The sequence below is a fragment of the Crassostrea angulata genome, chromosome 7 (assembly GCF_025612915.1).
Source record: "Crassostrea angulata isolate pt1a10 chromosome 7, ASM2561291v2, whole genome shotgun sequence".
NCBI classification, from domain to species: domain Eukaryota; kingdom Metazoa; phylum Mollusca; class Bivalvia; order Ostreida; family Ostreidae; genus Magallana; species Magallana angulata.
Window position 1 is genome coordinate 38,566,676 of NC_069117.1, and position 15,634 is coordinate 38,582,309.

Genomic DNA, 15,634 nt, shown 5'->3' on the forward strand with positions numbered 1-15,634 from the left:
ATATCAAGAGCTCTTGCTATCAGTAATACATATGCATGTTTTTAAAATAATAAGAATTACCACGCGTAACAAAAACAACAGAAGAATTTATGATAAAGCACGTGCATTACCTTTGTGTTACCTGTTTTCAATTTCAAGTTAACCCCGTTAAAAAAGTTATCAATCTACAACACGCTAAACAGCTCTGAAATAAAACTTAATACTGACAAAAAAAAAGATTTTAAGCAAGAAAATGCATTTATTTTTAGTGTTATTATATTATCAAAAAATTAAGTATAATAAGTAAAATTACCGTGTGAGTTTGTGTAATTCATTTCATTTATAAGCAAAAGGGCTAGAAATAAAGTCATGATAAAAAAAAAGGAAGCTGAGACATCAGCTAATTGATGACAAAAGAATGCAAACAAATGAAGACAAGTAGCACTTTATTAATAAACAGTATCATAACATAATGTTCCTTCGAGACATAAACCTTATACTGATATTACTTACATGTACATGTATGTTTATTGTTATACACAATCAATTATGATACAAAGTAAAACAAATAATACAGTTATACACATTTTTGAAAAGGAATCATCAAGTTTTCTAATAGAATTTCATACCACATTATTACCAAATTTTTTTGCAAAATGTATGCTATTCCATTTTTTTCTACATATAAACGTAATGATAAAATACAAGAAGATTTAAGTAAACGTGTATTTTTCATATACTATTGCTGCAGTAAATGAAAATCCCCACGTTTAAGAAAAAACTCCCGTACTCTCGTACATGCACTGGATTTTGAAAAATAAATTCATGCTTCATGTTTACTTTTTCCCAGTAAATATTAAACAAAGTATTTTGATGGGTAAAAATGATACTGCAAACAATGAGAATAATGCTCACTAATCTTTTTTAATTTGCTAGTAAACAACAAGGTAACAACGCAGTGGTAGAATACATTTTTCTCACAAATCTTATATAACTGCTTTGAAAATTCATGATATTCACGCGATATCATGTAGTACTCATTTTGAACACGAGCATAATTACGTAGATAAAATATTAATCAAACCATATCTCTAGCACTTTTAACTCCCAAAGTTACTATGAAACATAAAACAACACACCTTCATTGTTATATCACAGAGCTACAAATAAAAAATAAACATAAAGATCAATTATTGATCCCTGGGTATAATAAACAATTAATTGTGTCACATAAACATTACAGAAACAACATTTTAAAAGTGAAATTAATGCAATCTTTTTATAAATTGGACTCCGTGGCATTTTCTATAAACAAATGTAATTTTATATAATTGTTTTGAACAATAAAACCTCTTTAAAGAATTTTACCCCGATAATATAACATTCGGGACAATGGATATATTTATTGTTTGCATCCTTTATGATTTGGCACCTAAATTATATATGCTGATCAAAGTCTGATTATAAATGTAAAATATATAAGAGAGGGGGAATATATTTATATCAAACAAGATAAAAGTACTAGTATATACTATATAGATCCATAATACAGAGAATATGTATTTTGTTATTGTAATACATGCATGTTACAAGAGTGAATAACATATAATTATACTACATGTACATATAATACACATGTGATCATTTTTATGTTAAATTAAAATACTAACATTTCATTCCTGCATTTGCAAAGAAGACAGTTCAATAAATCACAAAATAATGATTTTCTGATATTTTTTTTCTCTCTAAAAATGCCATTTTCATTGATGAGTTTGGGAATATCTATTGCCACGATCAATGGCAGAGATCGTATTCGAGTTCTCATGCCAACATTTGCAAGAACGTTATTTCATCAAATCATAAAATGTTGTTTTTCTCATTTTTTACACTTACAATGTCTTTTTCATTGATTATGTTTGGGAATATATTACTTCGATCAATAATAGATATCGGGCTCGAGTTTCCGTCACTTCCGACCTCAGTTATGTCGGTTTCACATGAGGTTTGATTTGAATAGGCGGCGCTCCGGCACCGACTATCCAACAGCATGGCCTTTTGACCCTTGTATGACAAGGCATAAACAAGTCTATCAACAAATATACTATCATCTTTCCGAATGTATGTGAATGTCTTCAAACATCGCTTTAAATCATTGGGCAAATCATTCATTGGAATATCTTCCATCATGATAACCAACAAATGTCTTTTCCTCTCGTAAATGCTCTGCTGAAATGCCTCATGAAATTCGTACATACAATAGTGACTGTTCAAAAAATGCTTTGATAGGACAATAACTGTATGGCGACTGGCTTCTACACAGTCAATTACATTGTCAAATATTGTTTTTCCTGGCATGAAGTCCTTGTGGTGCAAACAGAATTTAAAGTTACTCAGTGGGCTATTAGGCGCCGCGTGTTCAAACACACTTGTGACCCAATCTTGATCATGGTTACTGTAGGAAACAAATGCATCAAACTTCTTGTTTTCGTATGTTTCAATCGGTTGACACGGTAGAATAATATTGAATCTTGTATAGGTCAATATTCTTATCTCTCGTCGGAACTTCAGCAAAATTATGATTACAATTATAAGAACCACAGACAACAGACTCAAGAACACCACGGCTTCTACTGCTATCTTCTCCAGAAGCTCTAGTTTACAATTCAGATCCTTTGTTGTCAGGTCAGCTAGTCTTTTTCCTTGAATTTCTTTGGGATATTTACATTCCATATCCTTCATGAAGTTGTATCTTTGATACTTTGGTTGGCTCCATTTTGATTGATCGTTTATAAAGGTAATCAGTTGTCTCGTCTCTTCGGTGCATGTACAGTTTAACGGATTGTCACTGAAATCGATGAACAACTTTTCCATATTCACAAGCTCCTCGAGTTTGGCTACTTTCAATTCTGTTACATTGTTATGAGACATGTTCATCGTCAGCCGAGGTACGTCCCAAGCATCTGCAGACGGATCAAACTCCAGCTCAGTAAACAGGTTGTACGAAAGATCCATAACTTCTAGCTTGGGAAAATACCTGTACCATTTTCTGTGAGCTTCTGCTAGGTTTGGAAGCATTGTTTTCGATAAATTAAAAATTCTCAGTTCTGGAAACATTGAATTCTCTGTTCCGAGTTCAGTATGGAATTTTGATGTCTGATGATTGACACTCAAGTCCACATATAAAAGTTTTCTGTATATACACTTATGTTTAATAAGTCGAGCTTTTGGTAACATTTCTGAGCCCTTGTTTACTATATCAGCATTCATAGAACTCACATTGTTGTTATACTGTGTAGAAAGAAAATTTTCTACGGAATTACCAAAGCCATAACTATTATTTTTGAATATGTAATATTCCACGGTTTCTTCGTGCCCACAATTGAAATCTTTCTCTAGTTCTGAGATATTCCCAGCAATTTTTAACATGTCGAAAATGTCGATAATGATAATACAATTTTCAAATTGAATATACTCAAGTTCATCCGGAATGTTTGATGTGTTCATATTTGAATATCCCCTTAGGTAATGTTCCAATTCGCAATTTTCAGCTTTTAGGCGAAGAAGATTTTTTGCCTTCAATGGCCACTGCACTGAAATGTTTGCTGGATAATCACAACGGATGTCAAATTTATATTTCACTGATTTGTTGGCAATGTGGTCTTTCAATTGAAGAAAATTCCATTTTCCCGAGAATTGAACCTTAATATCACAAAGGTAAAACTTAATTCTATCAGTACTGTCGTTTTTCAGTTTACAGAACTCATCCCATCCGTTGGGTAAATATGCTGAACTACTTTGTTGTGTAACATTCTCGAACTGTGTATTGTCAACACCAGATGATTGTATTGCCGTTTCCATTTGACAACTCACAGTCCATATGATGGTACAAAAACACAGTAGAATCCCAGAGTTCGCCATGTTTGTTTCGCCTCTCTTGTGTACGTTGCAGTGATGTCAGCAATTTCTAGGTCAGTGCGCGGAGAGATGAACGATAAGAAATATTTGCTAACACTCACAACTGCATCCCATCAATCCTCATCTCCAGAAGAAACATCAACCTGTTTTATTAATTAGAATATCCCATGTTCCTTTTCCAATTTTTTTGTGAATCCATAGTAGGCTTGTAGGTACTTCTCCATAATGTCACGAAATACATGATGGGCGAGCACAGCGTTATGTTTTTCGATACGCTTTGTTGATAGGCCGACCGCCTCGGGGCATTGTAATATATCAAAATTAATTTGCCTGTCGAGATACAATTAGCACATATCTTATAAGAAATTATATTCAGTAATAATTTTACACCAACAACCTAGTTGATGATATTATTTTACCACTGAAATTGCTTGAAAATATAAAGCCGTTTGGAACATGGCTTTTGAAACAAAAAGACCATTCGGAAACACCCACGTATATGTACAAAGAGCAATAAAACCACTTCAATAACACAATGATCTACATAAGAGCTAGACCCTTGCTTATATGACCTATATCACTCACTCTGCTGTTGGAATAAATATAATTGAGCTACAACTATTCAACTACCAAACGATTCAATGTTTGAGAGACAAAAACTGCTCCTATATTACAGAGAACATTAATTGCTTGCTTAGCGATGTGTGACAAGTAGCCTGTCGTCATAGATTGAGAGGACTTAGGTGTACTTGTCTAATACTGTTACAGTCACACAGTACTTGTAGGAGTTAACACGAATCTGTTGCATAAGAAAACGTCTGATTGCTAAGTAATAACGATACCCAATGTTTTTACCTTTACTTCCTTCATATTTTATTTTTGAACGACTTTTGATGGAATTTTTTGCCAATGTATTTTTTTTTAGTTTTCTGTTATATTTGTTATTTCTAATTAACTATCATTATTAATGAAAAACAAAGGAAAAATTATTTTTTATCAAATCTAAATTTATAAATGTCTGAAATATTTTTTGAAAATATAAGAGTGTGTGTTTTCTTTTCTCTTGACTTGTGAACAGTACTAGACGTGATCGCTTGACGAAATCTTTAATGTCACTTTTTTCGATGTGAAGAGAAGGTCGACGGAGAACAATACTTAACTAGGAATGAGTCATGAAATGTCAATTGGAAAGGACAATAGTTGTGGATTACTGCACTTCACTCTCTAATAAATTACACAGGCCTTATAAAAAGACAGAAAAGTAACGAAAACATTTTCTGTTTCGAAAGACCAGCTTTAATTACTTAGTGTCGAAGCGGGAAAAATAAACTTCTTTGGCGCGGCGCTTTGATCTATCTATTCCAGCACTGTGTCCGAAGCATTTACTTACTGCGCTTAATGAGTAAACAAAGAAAGATTGATGAGTGTGGGGGAATCGAAAAACTGGCCAACTAGAGTGGCCGTAAACACAGATTGCTAATAAATTTCCATTGCCTCTAACTCAGTTTTCTTCCGAAAAGGAGGCCATTGAAAAAGCGATAAATATTTGAATAGAATTTAGAAATCTATTTTTTTAATTAAGGATAATTATACCGTATTTAACATTTTATGCGAGGTCTTGACTCCTCTTGTATGTCATACGTTGATACAACATTAATAAAAAATAGAACAAGGAATATTTCCAAAAAAAAAAGAAAAAAAAAAAAGACGGAAGACAGAAAAAAATGGCATGAACGTTTGAACCAATAAAAAATAGTGTGGTGATTAAAACTGACATCTGTACACCGTGAGATAAATAATGCTGATGAATTCTTAATGGTTGAATTATTTTGTGATTAGTGTTGAACATATTGCCTTAATAGATAATTCAGGGAAGTTTTTATATGAAATTTGACTCATTACCAATGTAAATGTTGACTAGATATTCTTTGGTCAATAACTGAAAAATGTACGTCAGTTTATACCGTGCTTAATGAATATCATTCTGTGCTTTGTTGCTTATCTATTGTTTTGGTATGGTATGATCTATTTTTCAATTGCTTGAAGAAGATGGTGAAAGTAGGAAATATCGTATTATGAAACTTTCATTGAACATGTTTCATAAATAATCAGCTGTACGCTCAAGAGTACTTTAGTATAGTAAAGTAAATGTGAAGGGAAGCAATGATACGAAAAACCTTTTATTCTTGAAATCAAAAGGTATTAACGTTAATATTATAAAAGAAAGGCAAAAACATTTTAATAGAATGTATACACGTGACTATTTGAAGTTTACCAGAGACATAAAGTAAGTACATGAAATCACGCGGTAAAATATGTAAGCTTTAGATGAAAACGGGGGGGGGGGGGGGGGGTAATTCAGATTACTATAATAATTGTATTCACAATTCCGTTCATTGACACATCAACTCAAAAGCATGTTGGTGTTGGGTTACAAATGTAGTTACGAATGACACATCCTGGCTAATATAACTTGTTAAAAAAAATATGCCATGCTTTCTCCGTAAATGATGCTGAAGAATTTTTTCCAACTGCCAAATTTTACTTTTTTTTAAAAGCGTATATTTTTGTCTGGTTAACAACATTTTGAAATACTTTCCAATAATATGTAAGGCATATGTAAATAAAAGAACTATCTTTGTTTTAATTTTGATCACGAAAAAGCTATTAAGCATCGTACCCTTTCCGCGGTCTCCCGCATAGGATAAATTGATAATATGCTTTAATCTAGTTTACATGCCTTTTTAATCAGTATTGGCTTTCCCTTTTTATGCAAACAATGATAGTTAAGTACTTTTATCATTTAAATATATTTAGTTGGCCATAAGTTATTATATTTTCAATTACAAAGGGTTTATGCTCAAGCTATAAGGTTAATTTGTAATCTCCCTACATATGAATACAAAACAGCAGGCGTGTTCACAAATCTTTCCTAAGATATGACGTAAGTGTGTTCCTTAAATATGACCTAAGAAAAAAGTTAGGAACATCCTAAGATCAACTAATACCACTCAAGATGTAGCTTGGCGGAAGCTTAAACCCTTGTTACACCGGGACTGCGTCCTCTAGGCGAACCCGCTGCGTCCTTAAATAATGTTAAACGCCCAGGTACACATAGTAGTGTCTCCAACAGCGCCGTAACAACACAACAGCATTTCCTCACGTCTCATTGTCGCGGTGGGATCACCTAGAAAAATTGTAGAACACCATGGGACAGCGCGCACTTTGAGCATGCACAAAGTACGCGCCGTGGCTCTGCATTTTGATAAACTTGCAGGAGAAACGGAGTGAGGTTGCCATGACAGTGCCGTAAGGTCTTCAAAAGCGCAACGAGAGCTCTGTTGGTGCGCCCAATAACGCACATAATCGCAGTACAGAGACGCAGTGATAAGTCGACTGCGCTTGCACAGTGACCTCTCGGAATCCCTTGTGATGTCAATGCGTCTCTATTGCGCTTTCACTACGTATACACAGCGTTTGAAAGTGTTGTTTCTCATTTTGCTGTTCACACAGCGACCCCAAAGAGTTGTTGCTGCGATCACCTCTCTCTTTTAAAGTTTCTTCTGCCTTCATTACCGTTTATACCGCGCTTCCACGGCGTTGTCAACCATGTTGCAAACACGTGAACAATGGCTGTTGTACAATAGAAAGCTATATAGTATTCTCAAACTTGATGTGGATGACATTGTAAAAAGTAGAAATTATGAATGTTCCATATTATAGAACGTAGGTGGAATTCATGCCATTTTGTTCTTATGCTGCTGGCCCTTCTATGTTTTCTAACAACTAATAACGGGTTTTTTTTGTCAGTAAACCAGTCTACTAAGATTTTTGTCTTTCACAAATCATTTAAAAATTAGTTACTATTCAATTACAATTTACCTTGTTTCATTAAAACAAAACAATGTTCAACTTGTTGTAAAGTTCAACCTTCTTATTTGTTTCCAATACCATTGTACAAATAAAAAATTATCTACCAATAAGTAAAGAACGTATTGTGCACGCAGCGCACGCCGTGCACGCGGGGAAAAAACTCTTAGTACGTCATGAGCGCTCGGCGGATACTCAGCAAGAGCGCAGTCAATCGCAAGGTAGAACTCTGTGAAAACACAGTTACACGCCCCGGAGGCTCCGTAGAAACGCCTCTGTCGCCGTCAGGACGCCGTGACATCTTCACTTGTAAAACTTTAAAATAGAATTGTACATTTTTCTGAATTTTACCTGCGATCCTATGGCGATTCCAGGAACTTTACAACGCTGTGGTAATAAACTTGGTGTGACATTACCTTTTGGAACATCTTCGGTTATGATATCCTAACCTACTAAAATTCTTCTTATTTTCACACATACAGATAGAATTTGAAAGACTTATGCAGAGATAAATCATAAAACATTTCCATAAAGAAAACACATGTACACGTGCAAATTAACACGATTGGCATAAAATCAGTTTTTTTAATTTGTATATTCTTACAAAAATATACATTTACAAATGTACTTAGATATATTTCAGGGACCAATAACAATAAATGCTAGGAGTCCAAATAACTGCTATTTTGTATAAAGAAAATATGTATCGGGACAGCTTTTGGCTTGCAAGCCAATAAATATTTAAACAACAAATGTGCACTGTTTGAGTGCGTTTGATAATCTTGTCATACATATAATAAATAAGCACGTGCGTTTTCATAGAATTTAATGCTACAAACACACCCAGTTTCCATTAAATCCGCATATATACAAGTGGAATACATAGATGTAATTTTACTCTTTAGCTTGGGACAAAGCATCACAAGAGTCCCAAGATCCCATAAAACGTGAATTTACATCCTTGTGGTGGTATTAGGACAATGCATGTGCTACCTTAAAGTTTAAACAAAATTATGACAGTTCCTAAATTTAGGAGAGCTTCGAGAAACAGACTCAAGACTGAATATGAATATTTATTTTAAACTTAAAATGACTATAAACATACAAAAATCAAAGGGCAGTGACTCTTGCAGATATTTTTTGAATGTACAAAAAATGCAGTCTGCTTCATCGCGCCCACTCTAGCTTTACTCACATAAGAAACAAGGACAAAATAAGGAATGATTAACTTCATGTAGCTGTCATTTGGAAAATGAAATAAAAGTGTAATGCTTTTTTAGTCTTACTCCGAGTACAAGGAGTACTCTATTTTTCTTTATTTATCGCTCCTCTTCCGTTAAGGGGTCAATCTTTGCCACACGTTGTGGACTCTCCCCCGCAGCGAAGTCTAAACAACTCATCCGTACATTTCCAGAGTCTCTGTTCGACACTTAACGTCCTTGATTCTACTGTTGGGGCCGGAGAAGAGATGCTATTAGATTGGTACTAGTGGAGACGGACGAAATCTGAAAAATTATCCTTTGAGAGGAGAATACAGCTATTTAGGGGCGTCTTCTTTTTTCTTCCCAGAAACCGTGAATTTGGTTGGATGAAACTCAACGCCGTGAAACAGATCAGAGAGTTCTCCGGATCCTTTCTTAGATCATTCTGTTCATACGGTCCGTCTGTGCGTCGCTTGTTGGTTTCTTTGTGACAAGTACTTCAACTTGATTTAAACAAAAGTTTGTGTGAGAGAGAGGCGGGGGGGGGGGGGGGGGTACAATTCTAGTTGTACTTTCAAATTTTCTGAATCCGCAAATGAACACCCTCCACAAAGTGTTTTGTCAGTCAAATTATGTACTTTTACATGTATATTCTATATGATTTTACAGTTTGATGTGAAAGAATACATAATAGTTCATTAGATACTTGTTATCAACTTTTTTATTTGAGTTGACAGAAACTGTAATTAGGATGCCGTAGCTACCCAAAATTTAGTAAATCTTTTTCGTCACCTGAATAAGTTTGAATTGTGGATGTGAGCTCGAGTTTTACTTTCGCCCAAAATTTTGATTCAGTGAGTAGTGTAGACTTATTTTGTCAGCAATTTTATTTGGATTTGTTTTGTTGGGTATTTCCCTTTGCTATTCACATACTGTAAGTAAATATTAATTTGCTTATACAGATATCTGGTTTATAAACTACCGTCAAAATCGATGAGCAAAGCGGCCAGAAGACATGCCATCAATTTGGTATTCGATCGAATATCAGTAGTAAATATCAATAAAAATCGGAAACGGTTATTAAATTTTAAGAAGGCAGGAAAGAGATGGCCATTTTTAGACTATGTTAATCTCCTTTAGATAAAGATCTAATTATTAAGATATAGGAAAATATTTGAATTTTAACATATATTTCGATTATTTTTTCACTAATGAATAGCTTACAAAATTCTAAATCATATATCATGGGTACTTTGTTGATCATGCAGCCTTCTTGATGTCCTTTCAAATGTTCCCAACCAGATGAGAGACGTTGAGTTCATTGATTGCCAGGTATTACCGTAGATTGCTTATATTTTAAGCGATTATTTAATTAATTTGTGTTAAATAGCGAGAACATTTTCGTTTTTTAACGTTATTATAAATACATCAATTTTGATTAAAAACAAGTTCCCACAACTTTCGAAATTTCTCTTCAAACATATTAAGACTGATTTATAATACAACTAGCCTAAAATATAGCTAAATTTCAATTTAGAAACGTTCAATTTGTAAAGTTCCTCAACCTGTTTCTTCGTAGAAATTTTCTATTCACAACCTTGCAAAAAATGAAAAAACGGGTGGAACAACTCAACGTTTTATCAATTGTGATTGTATTTACTAAGTTGAATTTTATGTACTACTATAGTATATAATTCCGAAAGATTTTTTCTTCCAATTTGAGACTTTTTACAAAATCAAATTTTTGTTTGCACACTTTAGAGTAGACAACCAATTTATTCAGACCGGCAGACCACAATACTAAAATAAGGACGATACAGTCTTTTGGCTTTGAAATTGGTTTGGTAAAACAGAGTTATTTTCCCTGGTGAATAAAACGTGTTTTGTCTTGGATGAATTGGATCTAAGAAACCACTTCTCAGACCACTGTTCAAAAATATTCATATCACGATTGAAATTGTATTTAATGTCAAGTACGTTATATGAGGAATGTTGAGGCGCATTATCACCGGGAAACAAACTACACAGCGATGCCGTATTTACAATAACATCATTTACATATATAACAAAAACAATAATGGGCCTAATATAGATCCATGGGATACACCTGTAGGCACTTTTTATTTATACAATAAAAGATCTAGATCTGTTTACATTACTTTTTGGGACCTTTGACATAGATAGAAAACCACAGAAGATACGTTTATAGCTTAAAAATGAGACCACTGTGCCACACTCTATCAAACGCTTTGACAAATGACATAAAACTATTTAATAAAATTTATCTTGATCAGTGTTTTGAACAATGTCATGGTAGGTTTTAAGTAATTAATACACAGTAAATAGACCGGGTAAAAATTTAAGTTTGCGACCCTCCCCATTTGTTCATTAAACTTTATAAAATATTTTCATCGATATTAGAATACTAGTATACCGTAGATCAATCATGTTCGTCCAATACAAAGAAGATGGGTGAATAAGGCGTGTAAACTGCCTATATGGGGATAAATAAGATACTATTAGATTAAAATATGAACAAATCTCATAATGTCTCTCTAAATTATTGAAAACAATGCATATTTACCATAACATTGATCTATAACCTTTAAATAAGTCAAATATTTAGAATAGGTTGATTAAAACTGGCGTATGCGTGTCAAAACCTCCAAATAGCGTCATTTTAAGAACTTCAGTTCCTTTTCTTTCATAGAGTGGGTCTTGGCTCCATATTTTTGTAATAGTCTATATAAGGTTTAAAGGAAATCAAAGCGATTTCAATCAACAAAAACGTGGAGAGATGACCCACTATACATTAAAAATGTCATTTTGTATCCCAACAATGGAACGTTTTAGAGAAATACTACAAGTCCGTAAATTCGTGGTTGAAGACGCATTAAGCATTTGTAAAACAATAAAGTTTGTTCTGACTGAAATGGTTCAGTGGTTAGAGCACCAGGCATTAGGTAACATTATAGGGCTAGGGTTTTTAGGTTGTGGGTTCGATACCACCAACACTTTAGAAATTATTATTTTTCTTATCGTTTGTTAAAATATTCAAAACTGAATATAGTTACAAATTGTGCTTTTGTAAACTTGTAATATAACATCATCTAGTATATTTGGTTGGAAAAAAATTAATCTGAAATTGTTTTTTACGACAAAACCCAATGGGCATTTGCGCTATCTTGTTCCCCCATCTTCTTTCGCGGATTTCTCTGATGAATTGATCAACAAAATTTAATGTCTATCAAATTGCAATATCTTATTCTGTATAACATACTCTATTGATATAACAGTGGCATTGGAATCAAATTGAAAGTGGAAGAAGGGGGAGGGGGGGGGGGGGCTAGACTTATCAGAAATCTCGACAACCCCACAAAAAAACAAACAACAACAAAAGGATAATGGTTTTGGTTATGTCTAACTTAGCCCCTCACCCCCCCCCCTCCCCTCCCCTGGTTCCGACGCCTATGAATAAAAGAATCTTGATGACCATTATTTTGTTTTTCTGTAGACGAACGAAACAAAATAACAAGGCATCCATTTAAGCAAAAGAAAAAAATCCAATTAAATTTGTTTAAATTGCATGCATACATCTATGTGGATGAATACTTAACGAATTGCAGTTAATTTAGGCTTCCTATAGTACACTATATATATGCGGAATGTCGTATTTTTACTGAGGGCAAATAAGGTCACAATTTTCTTAAGATAATTGAAACTAGAATCATATATCACAAGATTATTGTTGCATTGTCATTTGAGGTCATGATTCAAAAAGTGTTGTGCACTACATGATGTTGGTAAAGTTGACGCATAGTTTAGCATATTTTTCTTTGTAAACATTGTATTAACTTGAAACTACTTGCACGGTAGAAGCCACAACTTGTTCTAAGTGTAAAGAAAATATAATTTCTGAAGAAACAGTTAAAGTAAAAGGTACCTTATTTAACAAGCACTTGCGAGTTCAAAATTAGTTGATATGGACTAAACCAAGACATCAAAATGCAGATTTGGTACAAAACTCATGCTAATGTTGTGCACTTAAGTTGCCTTTTCAAATTAATAATACAATATCAACAATAAGGCATAGGGGTTTCTTGTTTTAATCGCGAACATATATTTATATATCTACATTTTAAAAAAGAGGTACATACTGTATTCAACAACTGAAATATAAAACATAAAGATCACAGAACATGCCAAGAGATTCTACATGTTTTGTAATTATGTAAAAACAAGAAAGTTATTTGTAAATGCAGGTTGTCGCCTCATAGTTACAACTCTTGTTTATTACGTAATACAGCGGCCAAGGTTTTACGGGAATATGTTGTAATGTTTCGTTTTCTCGTTGTCTAAATTTCCCGAAAGAACATCAGGCTGGTAGACATTTTTATTGTAATTGTTCGTGCCATCCTGTTCCGCCATCCGTCCTTCAAATGCGTTGTTTTCATGTCCAGAGATTTTGGCAGCTTTTTTCTTTTTCCCATCGCTTCCTTTAAAGGAAAGCGAAAAAATTAATCTGTCAAGGAAAATGCTATCGTCTTTTTTGATGTACGTGAATGTCTTTAAGCTTGTTTGTAAAACTTTAGGCATTTCTTCTTTAGAGATTTCCTCTAAAATAATCACCAGCAGATGGCGCTTTCTTTCGCTTATACTCTGTCGCAGGGCTTCTTCAAATTCATACAAACAATAACTACTGTCAAGAAAGTGTTTGGACACGATTACAATGGTGTGTCTGCTACCTTCAATGCAGTCCACAATGTTCTCTGTAATCGTTTTCCCAGGCATGAAATCCCTCTGATGTAGGCAGAATTTAAAATTTCTCAGTGCTTCAATTTCATTATTTTCAAATATACTAGTGACCCATTCTTGGTCTTCATTGCTGTAAGAGACAAATGCATCGTAAGTTTTCTCTTCAAACGCCTCCTCTGGCTGAAAAGGCAATAAGATATGGAACCTAGTGTACGTCAAAATTCGGATTTCTCTCCGGAACTTCACCAGTATTATGATTGTAACTAAAAGGAAGACAGATAATATACTTAAGACCACTACGGCTTCTACTACAATTGTCTCTGTCAATGTGACGTCATTTGTACACAACAATTGAGACTCTCTGAGGTCCTTGAGCATAGTTCCCCTCAGTTGTACAGGGTGATAACATTGCATTTCTCGAATGAAATCATATCTTGCGTACTTTTCCTCGCTCCATTTCGATTCACCAAGAACAAATCGGATGAGCTCTTTCATGTCTTCCGTACAAGAACAGTTCAGAGGATTGTCGGAGAAGTTTAGGAATATTCGTTGGATATTAACCAGGCTTTCTAGCACTGGCACCTGTATCTCGGTGATATTGTTCCCTGTCAGATTGACATGCAGTACGTGCTTGACACTGCTATCCGCGTCGTTTATTTTGTTGCTGACATCCAGTACCTGCACGTTACAGTGGGAAATGTCCATTAATTTTAGAGTTGGGTAAAACACGGCCCAGTCGTTCAGTAAATCGTCCACGGAGTACTGTTTTCCAAACGACGTGTAGGAAAGATTCAGGGTTTCCAGAACCGGGTAAAGGGACCTCTCAGTCTTGACGTCAACGTAGAAAGTACTAGGGTGTGAATTAACACTGTTGTCGTACGTTCTCAAATGTTTGTAGTTACAAATATGGCTAACTTCAAAAATGTCCTTGTACAGGTTTTGGGCATCGTTTACCACTGGGTCGTTCTCTATGTCATGAACTCCTGTCGTTTTATTTAACAGTTTCTCAAAGAAGATTTCAGTTGATGCCCCAAAGTTGTAAGTCATATTACTTATTTTCATTTCAACGAGACTTTCGTCATTGCCACACAATGCGTCTTGTGTAATGTTCACGATTGACCCCGCGAAATACACCAAATCAAATATGTCCACGAGAACCACATTATTTATCAAAACGAGGTATTCCAATTGATCAGGGAATGTCGCAAGAGTTTTACTTTCATAATCACCGTAGAACTCTGTTAGTAAGCAATTTCTCACTTTCAGTTCTATGAGATTTTTGGCCTTTCCTGGCCATCGAAGTGAAATGTTACCCCCTTCTAAACATTCAATGTCAAATCCATATTTTACATTTCCTGATGAAATGTAACTTGCAATCTGACTGTAGTTCCACATTCCGGAATAGTACTTGTCAATGGTACAGGTAAAATAGAATTTTCCCGGAGAACTCCTGTTATTCTCCAAACAAAATCCATCCCATCCATGGGGCAAAGAGCTGTTCGAAGTAAATGTCACCGTGCTATTTTCTTCCAAATTTCCAGTTGCCACACCATTACCTGGTGGTAATGCAGTAGTCATTCTCGAAACCAATCCTAGAAAAACAATGACTCCGAACAAAAACAATAACCATTTACACATCCTTACTTTTTGTAGTTATTTGGGCCACGAATATGTATTTTAGCCTGAAGGCACGACTTCGTAATTTCGGATTTTTTCCCCTCTACCTCTATGTCTCTCGATATGAAGCTGTTGTTTCAATATTAAATCAGGTAATCCCGTTCAGGAGTTATGAAATTCCAATTAGATAGAGCCAAACAGAGCACTAAGTTCATTAATCACGATCCTATAATGAACTGTGCCAGTCCACGAGCGACAGGCGAGTGTGTGTACTTTGCAGGGTTTACTGAAAGTAA

At 34.5% G+C, this 15,634-nt stretch overlaps 2 protein-coding genes across 2 annotated transcripts; both read right to left on the reverse strand.

The window, feature by feature from the left end:
* Window positions 1-412: 412 nt before the first annotated feature.
* LOC128156505 (toll-like receptor 1) lies at window positions 413-4,359 on the reverse strand. The gene has a single exon (XM_052818674.1). It carries the CDS (start codon window positions 3,895-3,897, stop codon window positions 1,837-1,839), a length of 2,061 nt encoding a protein of 686 aa, XP_052674634.1. The 5' UTR covers window positions 3,898-4,359; the 3' UTR covers window positions 413-1,836.
* An 8,749-nt stretch (window positions 4,360-13,108) lies between these two features.
* Window positions 13,109-15,634, reverse strand: LOC128155663 (protein toll-like). The gene has a single exon (XM_052817480.1). The coding sequence runs from the start codon at window positions 15,357-15,359 to the stop codon at window positions 13,284-13,286; it is 2,076 nt and encodes a 691-aa protein (XP_052673440.1). The 5' UTR covers window positions 15,360-15,634; the 3' UTR covers window positions 13,109-13,283.